Below are 24,739 nucleotides of genomic sequence, written 5' to 3'. Positions count from 1 at the left end.
TCTGTGACAACAAAGCCGCCATCAGCATATCTGAAAATCCGGTGCAACATGATAGAACCAAACATGTTGAAGTTGATAGGCACTTCATCAAAGAGAAGATCGAAGGAGAGATCGTGACCCTACCCTTTGTCAGATCCGAAGATCAACTCGCTGACATCTTAACCAAAGCTGTGAACTCCAAGAGTTTTTCAGAAGTTCTTGGCAAGTTGAATATCGGGATTCCCGTTACTCAACTTGAGGGGGAGTGTTGAAAATACTAATCAAAGTCAAGAAACAACTACATCTAGAAGTATAGAAATATTTAGCAAAAGTCAAAAGATATATTGTGTGTGACTTTAGTGGGATTTTGCAGGACTTTGCTTCATTTTGTATTCTATAAATAGATATCAGTGTAATATGAAGATAGATCAAGTAATACAATAACAATCATTTGCTTCTCTTTATTTTTCTCTGCATTATGATAATACCATGTTTTAACATTGCATGCATGGTGTTGTTGCTGCTTCTGTTTAGATGAGATTCCATTTCTTCTAGAACTTTCTCCCATTCAGTCTTGGACCTCTTCAGCTTCATCAGTAGGCCTCCTACCAAGGTAATTGCTAATGGAAGGCCGTCGCATTTGTTCAAGATTTTCCTTCCTATATCCTCCAAATCTTGATCTACTCATTTTCCACCGGATACGGTGTTCATGAACAAGATCCAGCTTTCGTCTGAGTCTAAACATTTCATAGTATGAACATATCCAGAGTTGTCTTTAAGATCTGGAGTACGAAGTGTAAGCAGAAACCTACTACCTGTATCTGTCTGACCAAAAACTAGTGTGATAAGTAAAGCTAGCCGGACAAATGATGGAAATTACGAAGTGCTTTGGAATAATTCAAAGTTTCAAGTATATTTTAGTCACAAATATTAAGGTGAGTGATTTTTTTTTATTTATAAAATAACAGTATTAAATAAAAAAATTTAAAGACCGTGTCACAGGAAACTCGAAGCCAAGACCTTTGATCTTAGACATTAACCATGCCAACACACGCACATTAAAGGTGAGTTATTTAAGTGTAGAGTGAGTTGTTTATAGTAAATTTGAAAAGATAAAATAACTTTTTTGAGCTATTTATGTCAAATTAAGTTAGAGCATCTACAACTGGGGTGTGAGCATCAGTGACATGTAGTATAATTAGCATTTTCCTTTTAATTTTTCATTTTTTATACTCACTTTGTTCCCTAAAATTATGCGGGGAATTGTTTGGTACATGTTTTAATAAATAGATATTGAATGTATTAATAGTGGAGAAAGGGTTTCACGTTAATGATATTGTTAATTTGATTGTGACTAAATAAATATAAATTATAGGGTAAAAATGTCCAATTATGTGTGGGTAACGACCAAAAATAAAAAATACACATATTAGACGGACATATATACCAAAGGGAAAACATATACGCAATTTTAGAAGACGGAAAGATATTTGTCAACTCGATAATCACAGTCATGATTTCTTTTCTAGATTTGGGGGAGTTGGGGAGGGGGAGCAGTGAAGTTTGAATCCGGGATCTCACTGTTCACACACAGGAGGTCGCACTACTTGGTATCCCCTAGGAGGCCACAGTCATGATTTCTAAGGTATAACCGTATAAGAAAAAAATTAGCCTATTTTTCCAGGCTTCTAGACTTAGGTTAATTATTTTAAATTTGATGTTTTTGGGGCCTCATTTAAGTCTAATTCGGCATATATAAGCCATATTTTGATGGAATGAAATTCAGTGTACCACACTTTGTGTCCCACTTTCAATTTTATTTATTTTCTTATATATTTTTTTTTCAATTTCAACTTTATATGCTTTAGTTTAATTTTGTGACTATTAACTAGGGTTTATTCCATCAATCTAGGGTATATAATTATTTTTTATCATTTAATTTCACTTTTATTAGTTCATAATAGGTTGATAAATTCAAAGTCATGGTATATATTTTTTAAAAATTTTAATTTTTTTACATAAAAATTAAATATAATTCATAGTATCATAATAAATTTTATTTTTATAAAAAATATTTTTAAAATAATAGATATAAGAATGGGACACAGTGACACACATAAAAATCTCATCCCTATTTTGACCTAGTCCGATTTGGCTCAAATATAACTCGTGGATGTGAAATTTAAAATATTTGATTTAGTTCAATAAATCCAAAAAAATAGCCTATTTTTACATATAAATACTCTATGTAGATAAGTACCTTCATCTGGGAAACCTCCGGCGATGGCGTCGTTCCACTGCGGATCGTCCCACATATCATCCAGAACTATGAAATATCTTTTGCCCTCCAGCCGTTGTTTAATCTCCGACAAATCCAATCTCTCCAAAAGTATCAATTCCCACTCCATCGTTTCTCCACTCTTAACCTGCAAATATATGTCCTTGATTATGTCTCTTGGCCTGCGTTCCTTCGAAGCCACAGCCCAAGCACGCCGCTCAAATCGATCCCCCACGGCCGCGTGGTTAAATAAAACCCTTGAAAGTGTAGACTTGCCGGTACCGCCCTCGCCTACGATGGCGGAGATGGAAATGTCGTATCCCTCGTTCAAGATTGCCTTCTCAAGCACCAGTTCTACGTCTTTCTCCATGCCCACTATGTGTTTGTCTTTTTGCCATTCAGACAATTTTGGTAATCTCTTTGGCGACTCTACTCCGTCGCTAGGCCTGAAAATCCAATCAAATTACATGATTTGAGACTTTGGTGTTAATCTAATTTTTTTTTTTTGTTTTTTTTTTGATAAATTAACAAGTAAAGAGAGGAATTTAAAAACCGTACTACCATAGACTCGAATTCAAGACCTTTGGCTATTGATATTAACCACTTAATTATACCGCTAGGCCAACATATATACACTATCAGCCAAATATTTATGATGATCAAATTAACAAGTTCAAATACAAATAGTTTGTGCTCCAACTTTCTATTTTTTTCTAAAGAAATGTCCAACTCATCTCTTAAAATATCCCTAACTTCAGAGCTTTTCAGAAAATATCCGACGATATAATATTCGGCGACACAAATTAACATGATTCACCTCTCTGAACTGTTAGGTGGAAAAAAAAAATTCGAGGGAATTTTTGTTACGTTAATGAGTAAGTATTAGAGTTAGGGGTGACGATTTTATTTTTTTTTGGGTTGAAATGACAAAGTTTTAATAGGGTGTGGATGAAGAAAAATCACTTAAGAATCTGACAAGATGACTCATTTTCAGTGACCGAATTTTCTATTGCAGCATTTTATGAAAAAAGTTAAAAGTTGGTAAGATTTATGAGAAATCAGAAGTTGAGATTTTTTTAAAAATATTGAAAGTTGAACACAAAACATAATAATCATTTTTTAAATAGACTGAAACTAACTCGACTCATTTACAACCCTACCTGTCGCCAAGATTGTGGATTGTTGGCCCAATACTCTTCAATTGTTCCTCCCCAGCCCAAAACCTCCTTAAGCCCAAAACCAAGCCCATCTCCCTAAATAATCCCAACCCCCTTTTAGCCAAACCCTTATTCCCTCACTTCCCTTGCGCCGCTCTGTTATCTCTCTCTCTCACTCACCTGCGCCTTTCCATTTCCCCTCCGCCGCCCGACTCCTCGGTTCTCCTTCCGCCGCAATTCTCCCCCTCCTTCCCGATGCCTCCCTTTACTTCCCTGTTCTGTCCCCATCTCGGTTATAAAGTCCTCAATTGTGGGTAGAAGTTCGAAGAGGAAAAGTTCACAATATTGAAGGCTCTGCTATTCCTTCTCCTGATTCAGTCGATCTGTGGTGCTGTGGCTTGAATCTGAGAACTTCTTCCCAGTTGAGAGCTGTGCCGCCGGTTACCTGAGAGGGTTTCCTGTTTGGTGGCATTGCTGAGCTCTCGGTGTCGCCGGAGTCCTGTCCATCGGATTCCTGAATTGAGGTGGCGTGGTTCGGCTGTGTTGGGCTCTGATCTGCATTCCAGTCCACCTTGAGCCCTGGTTCCAAAAGCTGCCGGAGTGTGTTGCTGCAAAAAGGGAAAATCTGAGCCAAGTGTCCCGAGGACACCTTTTCCCTTCTCTGATTTCTTATCTCTTTTTTTTTTTTTTTTTGTCCCTTTTGCTCCTTTTACTTTTTATTTGTGCAGATCTGAAGTACAGATAATCGGAAGAATAATTGGAGCTGAAGGTAGAAGATCTGGAAAGGAAGAGTGAAGTCCTAAAGAAGTTCAGAGTGAATTTGGTGCTTGAGCACGAAGTGAGACGGACCGGAGGTTCGGGAACCAAGAGGAGTAATCCCGGCAAGGCGAAGATACCCAACAGTGGTATCAGAGCCACGGGGACCTTGCCGGGGCTCCCCCCGAACACATCCCTCTCACCCCGCCGCCCTTTGGCTGCGCCGACTCGCTCCCGACGAGCAAGGTTTTGGTAAGACCGACTCTTTCCCTACCTGGGAAGTCGGCTCTGGTAAATTGGCTTAAGACCCTAAAACTCCTAGTCATTAGGATTGGGTTGCCTGCTGTTTTTTGTTCTTTTACCTGTTTTTGTCTGGTATCTTGCGATCATGTTACCCTTTTTGCTTCCGCGTGTTGCCTTGTCATCTCGATAAACCCCTGGCATTCAAAGCCAAGTAAGGTTCTCCCTTGCATTTGGTCCAGTTCGTCTGGATTCTCCTTTAAAGGAGTCTCCTCGTGCGAGTACCCTGGAAATCAAGGGAGAAAGGGGGCTATCTAGACAGGCTGTGTGTGCTTTGGTTCCTTACTGTTTCCGCTGATTGTTTTGCTCTCTCTGGTGTTTCTGCTTTGTTCTGTAAAAGCTCTCTTGGATTGAGAGTTTTACCCTTCTTTGGACTCAGATAGTCCTCTTGGAACTTCTTGGAGGGACCAGTGTGAAACCTTGCTCCACAGATCAATCTGTGCTGAGATCTGGGCTCTTCCCTGCTCCTGAACTCCAGAAGTTTCCTTCCTTGAGGTCCTAGTGACCTTTTGTTGTGGTGTTACATGCTCTGTGGTCTGACTGACCTGTTACTCTGGTGTGGTTGTTGTGGTTTTCTGTGAAAAGTGTGTTTGCTTAAGTGCTGCATCTGCATTAACCATGAACAACATGCATTTGGTGCCATTCAATGGCCGAGATGATTTTCAAGATTGGAAGACCAAAATAGAGTGCATTTTAGTTAAAGAAAAGGTTAATAAAGCTCTGTTGTCTAAAATTGACAAATCTGTGACTGATGAGAAACTGCATGATATGAATGATAATGCTAGGGCCACTATCTTGTTAAATCTGAGCAGTTCTGTGGTTAGGAAAGTGTCTCATCACTTATGTGCTAAGGATTTATGGGATGATCTGAACTCAATTTACTCCACTTCATCTGAAGAGTCTGCATGGTCTTTACAAAACCAATTTATGAATTTTCAAATGGATCCTTCAAAGGATGTTGATTCAAACCTTGATGATTTTCACAAACTGTTGCATGATTTGAAAATTGCTGGTGATGACAATATTGAGAAGTATGCCCCTCAGATTTTGTTAAGTTCTATTCCTGAGCCTTTTTCTGAAGTAAAATCAGCTTTAAAATATGGTGGGTCTAAGGTCTCTTGTGAAATGATTATCAATGGTCTTAAGACCAAAGAAAATGAACTTAAACTGCAAAAAACCAAGTCTCTTCAGGGTGAGGTTATGTATCTGAATAAAGATAATCAAAGAAACCCTCATCATCATTTTTCTAAGGGCCAGAAGTCAGATCATCATAAAAATGCTGCTCAAAATGAACAGAGGGAAGATAATAGGTTTGATCATAATCAGAATCAAAATAGGAATCAGAATCCTGATCAGAAACCTAGAAAAGTATGTTGGAATTGTGGGAAACCTGGGCATTTCATAAATAGGTGCAAGTTGCCTAAAAAGAATAAGAACTTTGTTCCTAATGAGCCTAAACAGCATGCAAACAATGTGTTTGAAGAAGATGGTGTCTATATGGTACATGACTATGATTTTCAGTTTATAAATTACTCAAATGTTGTGTCTAAATCTGTAAGTTCAAATGAGTGGCTGATTGACTCTGGTTGTACCTTTCATGTGACCCCTTTTGAGCATATGTTTCAAAACCTTCAGTTGGTCAAGTCTGGGCATGTTTCTTTGGCTGATGGTCAAAGTTGTGATATTTTGGGTAAGGGTGATGTTTGCTTGAAATTTGAAAATGGGAGTCTTCTTACCTTGAATGATGTTAGATTTGTCCCAAACTTGAAATTTAGCTTGCTTTCAGTGTCTAAGATTGCTGATAAAATGCTAAATGGTTCTGTGAACTACTTGAGATTCCAATTTGAAAAAGATTCTATGCTTTACTTTACTGCTCCAAGAAAGGGGGACTTGTATGCTGTAAGTGCTGAATTAGTTCCTTTACCTGTTGCTAATGTGGTCCATGAGGACAAATCTGCACTCTGGCATGCTAGATTAGGACACATGAGTAACAAAGGCATGGAAATTCTGAAAAAGTCTGGTGTGTTTGGCAATGATAAGATCTCTGAAATTCCTTTTTGTGAACCATGTGTGATGGGAAAACATCATAAGTCTGCCTTTCCAGTTTCTGTTCCTTATCCTAGGAAGCATGTTAGCACTGAGATTCTTGAATACCTGCATGCTGATGTTTGGGGTCCTGCTAAAGTGCCCACTCATGGTGGAAACATGTATTTTCTATCTGTCATTGATGATTTTTCAAGGAAAACTTGGGTCTTTTTAATGAAAAACAAATCTGATGTGTTTGAAAAATTGTCAAAGTGGGCTGCGCAGATTCAAAATCAAACTGGAAAACGGATTAAATGTCTTAGAACTGATAATGGTCTTGAATTCTGTAATCATGCTATGGATAATTGGTGCACTGAGTCTGGTATCATGAGGCATAAGTCTGTCCCTTACACTCCACAGCAAAATGGAGTGATTGAAAGGATGAATAGAACTCTCCTTGAGAGAGTTAGGAGCATGCTTGTTGCATCTGGTTTGTCTAAACATTTTTGGGGTGAGGCACTCATGACTGCTGTGTATTTAATCAACAGATCTCCTTCTGTTCCCTTACTTGGCAAACTCCCTGAATCTGTGTTTTTTGATAAACCTGTCTGTTTGAAACATTTGAGAGTGTTTGGGTGTGCTGCCTATGTTCACCAAAATGTTGGGAAATTAGAACCTAGGGCTAAGAAATGCATATTCCTTGGTTATCCAGAAGGGGTAAAAGGCTATAGGTTGTGGGATAGGTCAGTTCCTGGATTCAAAACTTGTGTGAGCAGAGATGTGTCCTTCAATGAGTTTAACTTTCCTTGTTTACTTGAATCCTCACACTCTGCTACTCCAAGTGAGGTGGAGAAAATGCATGGCTATGACTACAACAGATATGAGTTTATGTTCATCCCACCCATGGATCCTCCTGAGGTGGATCCTCTGCCCAATGATCCTCATACTGAGCAAGCTGAAACTGACCCCACTCCCAACCCTGAACTCAACACTGATCCCACCAACCCTGCACCTCCTGATAATAACCCTTTAAATGACTATCAACTTGCTAGGGATAGAGAAAGGAGGATTATCAGACCTCCTGCTAGGTTTGATGATTATAACTTGTCTTTGTATGCTTTCAATGTGTTCAACAATGTGGATTACTCTGAACCCTGCAATTATTCTGATGCTGTTAATTCTGCTGAGTCTGACAAGTGGTTGACTGCTATGAATTCTGAAATGAAATCTCTGCATGATAATGAAACTTGGATTTTAGTCAAGAAACCTGATGATTGTTCTGTTGTTGAATGCAAATGGTTGTTTAAGGTCAAGCATGAAACTGATAACATTAGATACAAGGCTAGACTTGTAGCTAAAGGATTTACTCAAAAAGAAGGCATTGACTATAATGAAATATTTGCTCTTGTTGTTAAGTTCACCACTGTGCGCATTATGCTTGCCTTGTGTGCTCACTTTGATTGGGAATTGAAGCAAATGGATGTTACTACTGCTTTTCTTCATGGTGACCTTGAGAATGACATTTATATGAAACAACCTGAGGGATTTGTGAGTGAGGAGTTTCCTGATCATGTGTGTTTGCTGAAAAAGTCTCTATATGGTCTTAAACAGTCTCCTAGACAATGGAATCTCAAATTTGACCAATGCATGCAGAACTTGAACTTTTCTAGAAGTCAATATGATCATTGCTTGTATTACTCAAATTCTGAACCTCCTGTGTTTCTGTTATTATATGTGGATGACATGCTTTTACTTGGCCCTTGTCTGCAAACCATTGAAAATGTGCAGAAAAAGTTGTGTGAAAATTTTGACATGAAAAATCTTGGTGATGCCAAGAAGATTTTGGGCATGAGCATAGAAAGAGATAGGGAGAAATCCACCTTGCTGTTGCATCAAAGTGATTATGTGAAACAAGTTCTTTTGAAATTCAATATGGAAAATTGCAGATCTGTAACTGTGCCTCTTGGTTCTCATTTTGAATTAAGTAAAAAACAATGCCCTAAAACTGATCTTGAACTTGAAGAAATGAGAAACATTCCATATGCTAATGCTATAGGTTCTGTCATGTACTTGATGATTAGTACTAGGCCTGATATTGCTTATGCTGTTTCTTGTTTAAGTAGATATATGGCAAATCCTGGTGCTTCTCATTGGGAAGCTTTGAAATGGTTGCTCAGATACTTGAAGTCTACTATGCATTATGGTCTGAATTTTGCTAAGGCTCAAGATGGCATTAAATGTGTTGGATATGTTGATTCTAACTATGCAAATGATATAGATAGTAGGAAGTCATCTACTTCTTATGTATTCACTTTGTGTAATGCCTGCATTAGTTGGAAATCTCAATTGCAAAACATTGTTGCCTTGTCTACTACTGAATCTGAGTATATTGCTGCAACTGAGGCTGTGAAAGAAGCTCTTTGGCTTGATGGATTGCTGTCTGAAATTAGATACATTGATGATAAACCCATTGTTTTCTCTGATAGTCAATCTGCCATTCAACTATGCAAAAACCCTGTGTTCCATGATAGAACTAAGCATATTGCTGTTAAATATCACTTCATTAGGGATGTAGTTGAAAAAGGAGATGTTTTGCTTGATAAGATTCCCTCTGAATTCAATCCAGCAGATATGGGCACCAAGTGCCTTCCAGTTGCAAAGCTGGAATCTTGCTTGGAAACTTTGAATATTGGTCCTGGTTAACTTTTCTTTTGTGTCTTTGTGTGACAAGTTCAGCCTCTGTGGCTGCTTGTCTCTTCTTTGTCTGTGTTACTTCTTTTTCTGCATGATGTTTGTTGTCCTTGAGCTGCATGCTGTGTTCTGGTCTGTGTACCTACTGCTGTCCAGTGTGAGTTTTTCCGTTTATGTCTCCTTGTCCTGTGTGTGTGTGACTGCCTTGTTATGCTTTGTTTTTTCTTTGTTGTCTGCTCTGGTCTGTTTGTCCCTTCTGTGTGTGTCTTGTGTGATGTTGCTTGAGTGCATGTGTGTGTGTGTCTGTTGTGTCTTCAATGATAACCCTTTGGGTTTGAGAAATGGTGATTTCCCTTGGGTTGGTCTCTGTGGTGTAGAGATTGAGTTAAATATGTATAATATTTTTTTCTCACCCTCTATTATCTTGTCTCTGTGATAGGATGATAGTAAAAATGGCTGTGATGATAAGCTCGTATCAAAGGCAACACACTCCCTGGTGACTTGAAGACTATTGTGCCAAAGGTGGATATGTGGATTGTTGGCCCAATACTCTTCAATTGTTCCTCCCCAGCCCAAAACCTCCTTAAGCCCAAAACCAAGCCCATCTCCCTAAATAATCCCAACCCCCTTTTAGCCAAACCCTTATTCCCTCACTTCCCTTGCGCCGCTCTGTTATCTCTCTCTCTCACTCACCTGCGCCTTTCCATTTCCCCTCCGCCGCCCGACTCCTCGGTTCTCCTTCCGCCGCAATTCTCCCCCTCCTTCCCGATGCCTCCCTTTACTTCCCTGTTCTGTCCCCATCTCGGTTATAAAGTCCTCAATTGTGGGTAGAAGTTCGAAGAGGAAAAGTTCACAATATTGAAGGCTCTGCTATTCCTTCTCCTGATTCAGTCGATCTGTGGTGCTGTGGCTTGAATCTGAGAACTTCTTCCCAGTTGAGAGCTGTGCCGCCGGTTACCTGAGAGGGTTTCCTGTTTGGTGGCATTGCTGAGCTCTCGGTGTCGCCGGAGTCCTGTCCATCGGATTCCTGAATTGAGGCGGCGTGGTTCGGCTGTGTTGGGCTCTGATCTGCATTCCAGTCCACCTTGAGCCCTGGTTCCAAAAGCTGCCGGAGTGTGTTGCTGCAAAAAGGGAAAATCTGAGCCAAGTGTCCCGAGGACACCTTTTCCCTTCTCTGATTTCTTATCTCTTTTTTTTTTTTTTTTCTTTTGTCCCTTTTGCTCCTTTTACTTTTTATTTGTGCAGATCTGAAGTACAGATAATCGGAAGAATAATTGGAGCTGAAGGTAGAAGATCTGGAAAGGAAGAGTGAAGTCCTAAAGAAGTTCAGAGTGAATTTGGTGCTTGAGCACGAAGTGAGACGGACCGGAGGTTCGGGAACCAAGAGGAGTAATCCCGGCAAGGCGAAGATACCCAACAAAGATCTTGAATCCCGAGACTCGAACGTCGTCCCTCGATGCCTCGGAGCCTTTTCCGGATGGAATTGATCGATCTACTGAATCTTTTGAGGAGATACTTATGTTTGAGAGAGGAAGCAAAACTCGCAAGCACAATTCTTGCTCTCTCAACCTTAAAAATGAATACCTCGACGGCGTCTTCCGCGTCGTGAGCCACCTCTCCGGTCTCGGCTATCCAATCGCGTATTGCCACGTCGTCAGCTTGCTTTCCCGATGCGTCTCTGAGGAAACACTGCAGACCTTTGAGCTCATCTTTCAGCTGCTGGCCCACTCCGATGGCGCCGCCGCCTCGTAGAAAATCCGCATTCCGCGTCAGCAAATCCCCCAGCTTTAGCACCGCCGTGGACACTGCCGCCTCCGCCGCCATCTTGATCGGTCGATCAATGCTTTCAGCCTCTTCGATCTTTTAAATAGATCAAGTTTAGTCGGTTGAAGTTGGCTTAATATTATATTTTTCATTGACTTTTTTGGCATGCAGCAAATAGTAGAGTTGACTTACTAATCATGTTGTTATTTCATTCCTATCTCACTATCAAATTTATTATTTTAATAATATATATTTGTAAAAGAATTTTTTTATAATATTATATTTCCTTCATCTCTCATATATGTGCATAGTTGATGACGGCACGAGTTTTAATTGTTTGAAGTATTATTAGTGAAGAAAAAATCTCACATTAATGATTGAGTATTTTTATCCTCAAGAGTAGGATATTGTTAATCCCAGTAAATAAGGGATTAATCTTACTATTTTTATCTATCAAGGCTAATCTTTCAAAGTAAACGCCCCATAAGGATATTGTGACCTAATGGTAAAAATAGGACCGTAACTTTCAAGATTTTTAGAAAAAGGACTATAAGTTACGGATTTTGAAAATAAGGACTATAATTTTATTTTTTAACATTTACACTCCTATTTCGGGCCCAAAATTAATGGTTCGGGCTTTTGATGCCACGTAGAGCCTGTTGCTGACGTGGACTGCCATATTGTCAACTTTTTTGCAAAAAAAAATTTTTGTTTCTTTTTTGTATTCTCGTTTTAACAATTAACAGTTATATTTTTTTTAGGAAAATTACCAATTATATTTGTTTTATCATAATTAATTTAATATCCTAAAAGAAAGCTACATATATACGTTCATTATAATGTTAAAAGACATTATATATTTTTTTTAGGAAAGTTAACAATTATATTTGTTTTATCTTAATTAATTTAATATCCTAAAAGAAAGCTACATATATACGTTCATTATAATGCTAAAAGAAAGCTTAATCAATTCTTCCTTGCTTGCAAATCTGCCATACTGCAAAATCTCTTCTCACTATTCAAAATTGATGGCATATTTTTTTATAATTGATTCTTCTAATTAAATGTAAAAAAGAAATAATACATGTCTTTTAACATTATAATGAACGTATATATGTAGCTTTCTTTTAGGATATTAAATTAATTAAGATAAAACAAATATAATTGTTAACTTTCCTAAAAAAAATATATAATTGTTAATTGTTAAAACGAGAATACAAAAAAGAAACAAAATTTTTTTTTGCAAAAAAGTTGACATGGCAGTCCACGTCAGCAACGGGCTCTACGTGGCATCAAAAGCCCGAACAATTAATTTTGGGCCCGAAACAGGAGTGTAAATGTTAAAAAATAAAATTATAGTCCTTATTTTCAAAATCTGTAACTTATAGTCATTTTTCTAAAAATCCTGAAAGTTACGGTCCTATTTTTACCATTAGGTCGGATATTGTTAAGTAGATTATGAGTAATAGTGTAAGTTAAAAAGAGTAAAATTGTGAAAATTATGTGTGGGTAGTGTCTAAAAATAAAGTGTGCATAAATTTGCGGAACGCACCAAAAAAGAAATGTATGCATAAATATGAGGGACCGAAGAAGTATAATAAATTGCATTTAGCATTTATAATCAAAAATTGATTTTTTTTTTAAATATACCCTACTTATAGATTTAACAACCTAATAATTAATTATTAATTAATTAGTAAAATAGTTAAATGTTAAAAAATTAATTACATATTCTAATTTGGTATAATTAACCCTTATTAATATGTACAAAATTAAACTAAAGCACAACAAATTAAAATTGATAAAAAAAAAAAAGTAGTATAGAATGGAACAAACAGAAAGTGAGACTTTTTGTCAGCGTTTATTACTCAATGTCAGATGTTCATTTACTCGAGATTAAGTTGATTCAAAATTATCTGTGGTTGGATTGCTCGAATCATAAAGAGGGAAGCCAAGACTTATAAGATAAGATTGATCTTATGCATGATACTCCATTCGTCCCATTTCAAATGGTTCAAAATTATAGAATAATTCTATAGTTTTCGGCCATTTGAAGTGGGAACAGAGGGATCGCAGAAGCTTTATCCTTCCGGTGAACCATCCACGAATAGAATAGCATACTCTAGTATCCCTACACTGCTTTCAGTTGAGGAGAGTGTAGGACATAGTCAATCATGAAATTAAGTCTCATCTAATTTACTAAACGAACACTATGGTGTATGAATACAGGTATGTGTTAAAGTTGATTTTATCAATAACACGCTATGAGTCATTAAACAATCATAAACTTTTTTTTTCTTTGCTTTCGAGAATACCTAAATTTAAACACTTGGTTAAAGGGAAAACGAAATGTCAACTAGCTAGCCTGGCAGTCAAATGATGCCAAAACCTGATAACTTCGCTATTCAATTCGGTAGAAAATTACTTCCTCCATCTCATGAAGCAAGATCAAGTTTTTTTTTTGTCTGTTCCACGAAATAAGACCAGTTTCTATAAGTAATAAAAAATTTATTCTTTATTCATCTTTTCACTTTTTCACCTACCACACTTAACACACAAAATATCAATTTCTTAATTTTCGTGTCAAAAAGAATTTGGTCTTGCTTCATGGGACGAAGGGAGTAGTATCACAATTGATTTATTCCATTTCTCGAACTTGAAATATTTTGTCAACGTTTTCCAAGCATATCGTACTTGGTCTTAATTATTGGGGGTAGGTACAGGATATGAGCTGTCATTAATTCCCCATGATACAAACCTTATTGAATTGTTTGTCTACTTTTACATGAAATCCCTCTCAAAGCAAAATTAGCACATGAAATTCTTAAATGTTTCTTTAGTATGTTACATATAAAATTACTCAAAAGCCTCTCACATTAAAAAGCTCTCATAGAAAGCCTTTCATCTATTACTAGTAGTAATAGGCTGTGTTTGTGTCTTTTTTTTCTTTCTTTTTTTTGGTAAAAAGCTAATACACCCACGCTGTTTTTATGGAAATCTACGCCTATATTATATATATAAAGAGTCTTAGTTATATTCCTTCCGTCCTGCGAAATTTGAGCAGTATTTCTTTCAGGGGCGGAGCCAAGCCCCTAAAGACAAGGGGGGCAAAATATGATAAAGAAAATTTAAAATAATTTCTATAAAAATTATTTAATAAAATATTTTTACAATAATTTCCTACGATCACTCATATTCTGAAAGCGACGTAATATCAACTGTTTCAATTTTTTCTTCTTCTCAATATAAGTAACTAAATAATCATTCATCAAACGATCATCCATTCGATTTCGAAGCTGACTTTTGACAATCTTCATGACATAAAAAGCTCTTTCCACAGTTGCAGTTGTCACAGGTAAAACAAGTGCAAATTTAATAAGATTATACATCAATAAATACACAATAGCTCTTTTTGTCTTCACCATCTCCATTGCAAGACTTCCTAATTTGTACAAATTTAACTTCTTTATCTTCTTTTCGATCTCCACGTTAGACAAAAGAAAAAGAATGTAGTTTATCAAAGTCAATTTTTTTTCCAATCTCCATATTTTGCCCCTTTTTCTCAAATTTTTGGTGGGGCAATTTTTTTTTAATAATTATACACATATATTAATATAATAAGTATACTAATTTTTTTTAGGGGGGCAATTGCCCCACCACCTCATAGTGTGGCTCTGTCCATGATTTCTTTTTGAATTGTTCCGCGAAATTTGAACATTTTCTTATATGGTAAAAGTTTTTCCCTTTATTTATCTTTTTATTTTTTTAACGACCACACTTAACACACAAAATACTAACTCCTTAAAACTCGTGTCGAAAAGAAATTGTTTAAGCTTGACGGAGGGAGTAATTATTTTTATTATTATTATTATTATTTTATATTTAATTTGTTAGTGTCGTTTTTTTCCTTTAAAAGTGAATAAAATTCCAAGAGTCTGCGCACTAATATATATATATATATATATATATATATATATATATATATATGGGAGGGCTACAGTAAAAACACTTCTTAAAATATAAATATAAACGTTTTTTAATGTACGAATTTTATCCAATAGGGTTACGAATTCATCCAACATGGTTGCGAATTGTGAAAAATAAATTTTTGCTACCTTTGGGATTCGAACCCAGGACCACGAATTCATCCAAAAGGGTTACGAATCAACCGTAGATCTTGATGATCTAAGGGCTGAAAATTATTTATATTTTATACACTTAAGAGTGTTTTTATTCTAGCCCTCTCCTATATATATATATATATATAGAGAGAGAGAGAGAGAGAGAGAGAGGTTTAAGAAAGAACCACTAAATAAAAAAAGAACGGAGAACCATTTTCAGCCATTCGATCATCAAAATTTACGGTGGATGCATCATCTTGTTGGATAAATGCAGATCCTGCTGGGTTCGAATCCTGAAGGGAGCAATTTTTTTTATTTTTTTAGTGCATTAATTTTAACAGCGAATGCATTAACTTTTACAGTGGATGCATTAGATTTGATGGTTCTCACGTTCTCACAAATAATGTAGTTCTCTCTAGAACCACACCCTATATATATATATATATATATATATATATATATATATAGGGAGAAGATCCATAGAGAATGGTAAGTATTTTGAGAATGAAGAATTAATCACATCCTTTGAATTTATTAGATCTAACGGTTTATAGCATAACCGTGTATTATTTGATTAAGTATGTGAATTAAGTGATTAATTATGTTTAAGGCTAATTATGTAAATGCTCATTTTTTGTAACCGTGTATCTAGTTGTCAATCTAAACCAAATCTCTTTATTTTCGGTAATTATAAAACTGATATCATTGAACAAATTTTATTCTTCTTTCTTTTATTTTTAATGCGTTATTAGAGTGAATTCAATAATCTATCAAAATAATTCTATCACAATTCGCAGAGAATAAATTTTAAAACATAGTTTAATATTTCATCCACTGATTAAATGAATATAGGTATGTATTTCAATTTTTAAAAAAAATCGCAACGGGAAAAATTTATTTACAGAGATACATGCATGAACATCGGTATTTATTATTTTCGAAAAAATGTTACATATTTTTTACATTTTAATTCAGTTATTTAAACATTCGAATATTATTTTTTATATGTTCATAATTTTGTTACCCTTGTTCGAAAAGTTATATCTCAAAGGAAAATTTTGAATATTTTATTTAGGTGTTTGTAATTTTTCTTATGCTCGTTCGAAATATTTTATGCGAGCAAGAAAAGTTCGAAAATTTTGTTTAGATATTTGTAATTTTGTTACGCTTGTTCGAAAAGTTTTATTTTAAATATTTTTACAATTTTCAATCAGGTATCACTATCCTTAATTTTATTATATTTATTCAAAAAGCTTCATGTTAGTCTTTTCTTTTTATAAATATTATAATTATTTCAAAATAGTTTGGTGAATAATGTTTCTATTAGTCGTAAATTGTGAATAGCGAAAATGATACGAAAAATGTTTAGGTGAATAAAGTAATATTATTCGTGATTATATGTAACGAATATTCACAATTTTTTAATGAATAAAAATATAAAAATATTGAATGTTTGTGCTGTGCTTCTTTTTCAATGAATAAAAATACAAAAATATTGAATAAACAAACATCATTCCAAAAAAAATCATTATAGGAGTTAAAACTGAAGATGAACCAAACAAACAATTATATAATCTGGATTGTAATAATGCCCAGTAATGAACCAAACAAACAAACATCTTAGTATTGCTATTGCTGTTTGCAGCATGTATCTCATATTCTTTTTTTAAGTTTTAATGTGTTTTCGTTTATGAAGCGGACAGGTTTAGATATTCAATTTTAATTTTTGTTTATTCAATTTTATTTTTTGTTTATTCAATTTTGTTACGGGTTATGATTTTACGTAAACACAGAATTATAACTCTGTTTTTTTTTTCCAGAAATTTCTATAACCGGTTATATTGATGGTATGATTTGTTTAGTAAAGAAAGATATGAATGTGCTTTTTAAAACAAGAAGAATTTCCAGATCGAGATTCGTTCACTTTCAAAACGACATAAAATTATTATATTATTTTCGAATAAGGAGTTAAACTTACTACTGCAAAATCTTCGAACTTACCAATGTCGATTATCTGAAAAATTTTCTGAAACAAAGATGAACTTCAAGTCTACTCGTCAATCTGCATAAAATATTGTAGCATATCAATTGTTTTTGTTCGGAATGCCCTAATCTACTCCTCAAGATCAAAGATAAGTTGAGCGTGAAAGATGGAAGAAATAGAATCTTCCAGATTTACCTTCGTGGTAAAATTCCGAATAACCCCTTCGCCTCTATAAAAAATTGGACGAAATTAATGAAACGCGTTTTTAAATTAAAAAGCTGATTTAATTGAAGCCATCGGATCTGCTGGATCAGACGGTATATATTAATTCTCTATTCTTTACTATACACTAATTCTCTATAGATCCCTCCCCTATATATATATATATATATATATATAGGAATGAGATCATATAGATCTCAATGCTTATAATAGATCCCTAGATCCAAATCTTGACCACACATTTATGACATGTGGCGCATCAAAATGGTGACACGTGGCAAGGATTCCAAGGCAAAATCTGGAGGGGTAAAATTGGAATGTAATTTTCGGATTTAATAATTAAAAAAATATATATATTTTTTTAGATTTTCTCAAAATAGATATATTTTAGATGCATATAGTTTCACACAAAGATGCATAAAGTTTTCACATGAAATGCATAACTTTGAACAGAAAAATGCATTTAATTTTTCCAGTTTTGGTATTTTCACCACCCCACCCCATACCACCCCCCAATCCAGCCCACACCACCCCCCAACCCTCCCCATTACCACCCCCCCAAAAATATGCATGTTTCACATGCATATAAAATCAAACAAAAATGCATAAAGTTTTCACATAAAAATGCATTAAATTATACAAAAAATGCATTTCATTTTAATAAATCTGGTAGTTTCGCCACCCCACCCCTGCCCCTGCCCCCCCACCCCCACCCCCACCCCCAAAAAAAATTTTATTTTTTTATTTTTTTAAAAACTGATTTTCAAAAAAAAAAATTTGGGGGGGGGGCGGGGTGGGGGGGGTGGGGGGTGGGTGAGCTGGGGGGGGTCAGTGGTCAGAAAATCAGTTTTTGAGAAAATAAAAAAAAAAAAAAAAAATTGGTGGGGGGGTGGGGTAGGGGTGGGTCAGTGGTCAGAAAATCAGTTTTTAAAAAAATAAAAAAAATAAATTTTTTTTTTGGGGGGGGGTGGGTGGGGGGGTAGGGGGTGGGTGGGGGTGGGGTTCTGGGGTGGGGGTGGGGTTCTGGGGTGTGGGGGGTGGGGTTGGGGTGGGGTGAAATCTTATGCATATTTATATGAAACTTTATGCATTTTTATATGAAAGTTCATGCATTCTCGTATGAAACTTTATGCATTTAAAATATACCTATTTTGAGAAAATCTAATTTTTTTTTTTTTTGAATTTCGAAAATTACATTCCAATTTTACCCCTCTCCAGATTTTGCCTTGAAATGCCTTGCCACGTGTCACCATCTTGATGCGCCACATGTCATAAATGTGTGGTCTAGATTTGGATCTACGGATCTATTATAAGCATAGGGATCCACCGGAACCCAACCCTATATATATATATATAGGGGTGAGCATCGGTCGGTTCGGCCCACCGACCGACCGTTTTTTAGCCGGCCGACCGACCGACCGGCCCACAAAAATTCAGACCGACCGACCGAAACTCCACATTCAAACCGGCCGAAAACCGAACTGGCCAATTGTCGGTTTTCGGCCGACCGAACCGAACCGGCCGCCCCTGTGCAGTTTTTTAACATTCTCATTTCTTAACATTCAACAAAAACTAAACTAAACGAAAAGGAAATGGGCTGGGCGCGGCGACGAACAGAAACTCACCTGTGTTCTGGACGACGACGGCTGCGGGCTGGGCGCGGCGACGACGGCTGTGGGCTTCTTCGCAGCGAGGGCTGCGAGTTCCAGGCTGCTGTTCGGCGCGGCCTCGGACTGGGCTGGGGTTCGGGTTCGCCGGTCGGTGGTTGTCCGTAGGGGTGAGCCGGGTAGGGTTAGGAATGGGGGGGAGGCTGGGAGTGGCGCACTGGCGCTAAGGGCGTGCGGGGTGCGGCGCACTGAGAGGAAATTGGAGAAGAATTAGGTTAGGTCCGTAAGGGAGAGAAGGAGAATTAGTGGGGAAAAAAAAACCCTAGTAATTTATATTATGGTCGGTCGGTTCGGTTTTCGACCGGCCAAAATCGAGAAAACCGAACCGGCCGACCAAACCAAAATTTCTGTATATTTTGGGCCGAACCGACCGCCCAGTACAAAAAAACCGACCGAAAACCGATCGGTTCGGTCATTTTTCGGTCGGCTCGGTTTTTGCTCACCCCTATATATATATATATATATATAGGCTTAAATATGAGAGTTTACACAATGCCCATCTTTAATAAGTCTATTAATGTCCACAAGGGGACACCAAGCGGTGCGACCTCCTGTGTGTGAACAGTAAGGTCCCGAGTTCAAACCCTACTGCTCCCCCTCCTTAACTCCCCCAAATCAAAAAAAATAAGTCTATTAATAAATTTTCGTAAGTAAAATATGTGGATATTTTTCGTAAAGTTTACAAAATGAATTTTAGTAAATTTTGTGAAATCGGTTGGCCCCATGTGCTATGTTCGGTGGTCTTGTTTGTGGAGTGAATGATCAATCTATACTAATAGAAAAAGAGCCTAAGCATTTTATGGGACAACTTGTGGATTGCCTATTTTACCCCTATCATATATTTTATATTATAATATTTATAAAATAAATTTAATACAGCTTATTGCATTAGTTATCGGATACATCAAATATATTAGCATAGCTGCATTAGTTATCGGATACATCAAATAGATTAGCATTACTTTAGAATTCTAATGCATAGCATTACTTTAGAATTCTAATTGCATTAGGATTCTCTCTCTAAAGCTTTAATAGCTTATTGCATTAGTTATCGGATACATCAAATAGATTAGCATTAGTTTAGAATTCTAATAATTCTGGCGAAACTACATATTGATCAATCAGCGCGCACCTGCTCACGTCGACGCCGTTCGCACCTCCGGCCGGCCAACGAATCGCTGCCGTTCCCATCCGCTGTCTCGCCCTCTCGCCGCCAACCAAGCTTCAAGTTTGTGATTTTGGTTTATAATCTAATTCTGGCGAAACCACATATTGATCAATCAGCGCGCACCTGCTCACGTCGACGCCGTTGGCACCTCCGGCCGGCTAACGAATCGCTGCCGTTCCCATGTGCTGTCTCGCCCTCTCGCCGTCAACCGTCTAGGGCTCTATATGTCGCTCTCCAGTCAGGTAGGTAAGCCCTCAAACTACAAACTGTTATTTCTTTATATAAGACATGAGCACGTTGATTTCTTTGAGTGCATTCCACAAATATAACAAATGCTTCAATATTATTTAATTTGCTTAACCCCTTCGAGCTCCTAAGAGACTTCCTATCATCATGTTTGGTGGTTTATTCATACTGCACACCTTCTCCGAGGTTGCCTCTCTCTCTCTACATCTTCCACTATATTCCCGTGAGTATATTCCGAAACCCGATGCATTCTTGGTAGTATTTAGCCTGATTTATGAAGTTTCTTTGAAATTTGAAAAGCATCTCCTAGAATAGTTAAAGAATGAAGCCTATTAACAGAGCTTCATCTTGCTTAGCAAGAACCACATAATGGATTTTCTTCAGTTGACAAAAGGGATAAGAACGATTTCACATAAAGTAAAATGGCAGCTGAATGATTTCTAAAGGTGACTGTCCCAGCATCTAATCTTCTTTTGTATCAGTTATGTAGTAGAGGGGAAGAAAGAATTGGATCCATTAAATGTAGTAGTGAATAAATTCCTCAGAATCTAACAAATCATGAGAAAGCATGTTTCTGTGTTTGCAGCGATAAAAAGATGCGAGAGCTTATGCATACAATGCAAAACCATCTGAGATGTGCAAAACCATCTGAGATGTCCTTTGTCTAAGCATGCAAAGAAGGCATTACAGCTTCCTGCTTTAGCACCTTCATGTGCTTTAATTCACAAAATTCATTAAAATAAATGTTAAAGAAAAAATGAAGGTAGATTTACTTTTCGAGCATAAGTGCCATGCATCTGTGAATCTATATTATTAACATAACATCTGTGAATCTCCATTATTAACATATTCTAGAATAAATTAATACATCAAACATATTAATTACTTAATAAAATATAATGATATAGTAATTGTTTTGCTGCCATATCAATATGATTATAGTTATACTTATAATTATTATTAACATTCCTTTTTGTTGTTATTTATTTATTATTATTTATTATTGTCGTGTTACAAAATAAATATTTATTTATAGGATACACTAATTATGAGCATGGAAGTTACATTGCGCAAAACAATCTCATTTTCAGGTATTATCTATAGCATGAGCGCACAAGATTCTAAGTATTTATATCAAGGGATATATATATATATATATATATATATATATATATATATATATATATTGTCTATGTTATAATCACCACATATCACACAACATGAGCACAAATCAAAATATTTTTTTAATTAATATATTTATATTTATATAATATAGCTAATGAAGTATATAGACAAAGAAAAAATCTACAAAGGCAAAAGAAACGTAAACGAAATGCAAGTAATTTGAATTGTAAGTATTACATTCTTTTAAGATTAAAATATGTTTAATACATTATGATAACTATTAATATTTTTTTAATTATATTGTTTATCTATTTAGGTTCATTGCTACATGAATTGAAAAATGTGCCTGATTGCATTCATTGTGGTGCAAGAAAATTTGAATATGAACCTCCTACTTTTTGTTGTGATAATGGAAAAGTAAAACTTACATTTTCAGAAGTTTCTCCGGAGTTGGATGAATTGTTTACAGCTCAGTCAGAAGAAGCTATTAATTTAAGAAGGAATATTCGTGCTTATAATAGTATATTCTCATTTACTTCGTTCGGTGTAAAATTGGACAAAGAATTGGCATTTGCAAGACGAGGAGTTTATTCTTTTCGAGCACAAGGCATGGTTTATCATGATCTTCCGGGATTGATCCCACAATATACGTCTCCAATATTTTTTCAGCTATACTTTCATGACACACAAAATGAGGTTGAGAATAGAATTAACGTAATGCAAAATCAAGTTTTGTCAGAAGCAGTTGTACAGATGCTCATGAAAATTTTAGAGATCAACCCATATGCAAAATTCTTTCGAAGATTGAAAGATTACCCATCAATTTCATCCTCATTCCGGCGACAGACATAGAATAAAGCATTATTATGGATGTTATGATCCATTGCAATATCCACTTATTTTTCCAATGGGCGAAACATGTTGTCATCAAAACATTAGAAAGATTGATCCAGCATCTTTGGTTCATAACACAAATTCGGTTTCTACTTCTACTTCATTAGCAAGAACCATAACTGCAGGCGATATTATCTCCAATGAAGAATAAGGTATCTCTATTAACTTTTTATAAATTGATTGATGCTTAAATTAGTTAATTATCATATTTAAAATTTTTATAATGTTTATAATTGATTTTACTAATTTGAATTGTAATATTAAACTTTTGGACTAATCTATTAATTTTATTCTTCTAAAGTTATATTATTCCAATCATGAGATTATAATTCACTATGAGTAGAGAACATTCTTTTCATTCCCACCCATTAACTGTAGTATACTAATCATGTAAACAATAATATAAATTGATTTTCAGAATTTTACAATTACAAATTGCAAATATTTATGCTCCACCTTAGCTTAAGGCTATTTACTTTTCTCATTATGCATATGTCTTAATGAAATCCCTACTCAATCATAATCTATAAATCCTACCTATGAATAAGCTGAATCGATAATGTGTTGATTTGTATTTAAAGTGTTTAGAGGCACAAAATTCTGAAAATTGATAATGTTTGACAAAGAGGTAAGTCACAAATTTAGTTCAACTTATAAACTTGGTTCTATTTTACTATGATACATATTATTTACACATATAACATATTAAATACATATATATTAATTTTTACAATTTATATATTTATCACACAATTTGTAGGGTATCCAAATTGGACTGACAATGTTCAATAATGAAATAAGCAAATTTAAAAAAAAAAGTTTGAATCCAACAAAACATATTTAATCTCTAATAGAGAGGTTAGAAACGTTAATACTATGTATGCAAGCATCCATAGAGAAAAAGAGCTCATACTCAACAGATACTCTGATATAAAGGAAGCATTCGACGAGATCGAGTATAAAATACCATATAATTTTGTGGTGTTCAACGATGTGGAACAAAAGCTTGACAAGGAAGAAGAGTTTGGTAAGTGAAATTAGTTTAAAATATTCCTTCAAATAAAACATTCATTAAAGTCTAAATATATAATTATATGAATAAAACAAAAAAAATTGTAACAGATATTTCTGGAATTTTAGTACAAGTACAAAAAAGTCAACAGATTCCTATCAAATGAGTGATAAAAGCTGTGTGAAACATAACTCTCATGAACAAAAAGTAAGTTCTTTATTTATTATTCGCATCCATCTTTCAATTTCCAATGCATATATATATATATATATATATATATATATATAGAGAGAGAGAGAGAGAGAGAGAAGGGTTCAACAGAGAAGCTAAATATTGTGGAGAATAGAGAATTCGTAAAATAAAAACGAACACATCTATAATTTTAATGAACAGATCAATGTACCCATGAACTGTTATTTGCCCCGGGTTCGAATCCTGCTGGTGGCGAGTTTTTCTATATTTTTACTAAATACGTCTGTTCATTACTTATGTTGATCTGTTCGTAAAATATATAGATTTGTTCGTTCTCTCGAAAAAGATAATCTGTTGAACTCAACCCTATATATATATTAATGCATTCATTGTAAAAATTAATGCATTCGTTGTTAAAATTAATGCACTCAAAAAAATAAAAAAAATTGCTCCCTTCAGGATTCGAACCCAGGATCTGCATTCATCCAACAAGATGATACATCCACCGTAGATCTTGATAATCGAATGGCTGAAAATGGTTCTCCGTTCTTTTTTTATTTATGGTTCTTTCTTGAACCTCTCCCTATATATATATATATATATATATATATATATATATATATAGGGGCGCGCTCCAATGAGACCCCATATTTTTCGTGAAACACTAGGACAGTGAATAAGACATATAATACTAATGAACAAAACGTATATCTAATGAACAAGATGTATATACTGATGAAAAATAAAATTTAAAAAATTCGTAATGAATAAGACATATATACTGATGAACAGGGCCGTATATACTGATGAATAATGCAGTATATACTGATGAATAACAAAATTTAAAATATTCTGCTCCCTCCAGGATTCGAACCATGCGAAAAAAAATCACCCTCCAGATACAATATCAGCCATAGGATTGATAAAATAAATGCACCAGATCGTGCCCTAGATCTCACTAAAATTAGGGGGTCTCATTGGAGCGGCCCCCTATATATATATATATATATAGCCATATGTTATTTTTATTTAATGTTTCATATACTATAATTCATTCATAACCTTAGAAAAATAACTATAATTGAATTTACTCAATATTTTTCGCAGATCTGAAATTGTAGAAATATCTTTATGGGAAGATATGGCGAAAAATGAAGG

At 35.4% G+C, this 24,739-nt stretch overlaps 1 protein-coding gene and 1 long non-coding RNA gene across 2 annotated transcripts; one reads left to right on the top strand and one right to left on the bottom strand.

The window, feature by feature from the left end:
* Positions 1–483: 483 nt before the first annotated feature.
* Positions 484–11,185, bottom strand: LOC131017604 (disease resistance protein RPP13-like). Its single transcript, XM_057946415.1, has 3 exons — positions 10,600–11,185; positions 2,240–2,703; positions 484–800 (listed from the first exon to the last, which is right to left on the bottom strand). The coding sequence occupies exons 2-3, from the start codon at positions 2,625–2,627 to the stop codon at positions 664–666; spliced, it is 525 nt and encodes a 174-aa protein (XP_057802398.1). The 5' UTR covers positions 2,628–2,703; positions 10,600–11,185; the 3' UTR covers positions 484–663.
* An 8,781-nt stretch (positions 11,186–19,966) lies between these two features.
* On the top strand, positions 19,967–21,698 carry LOC131017710 (uncharacterized). Its single transcript, XR_009099810.1, has 3 exons — positions 19,967–20,358; positions 21,395–21,449; positions 21,635–21,698. It is a non-coding gene; the product is annotated as an uncharacterized LOC131017710 (long non-coding RNA).
* The last annotated feature ends 3,041 nt before the right edge of the window (positions 21,699–24,739 follow it).

Source organism: Salvia miltiorrhiza, chromosome 3, assembly GCF_028751815.1.
Source record: "Salvia miltiorrhiza cultivar Shanhuang (shh) chromosome 3, IMPLAD_Smil_shh, whole genome shotgun sequence".
In the NCBI taxonomy this organism is placed as follows: domain Eukaryota; kingdom Viridiplantae; phylum Streptophyta; class Magnoliopsida; order Lamiales; family Lamiaceae; genus Salvia; species Salvia miltiorrhiza.
The sequence above is the reverse complement of the archived record's forward strand: the minus strand, read 5'-3'. Positions and strand labels throughout refer to the sequence as shown.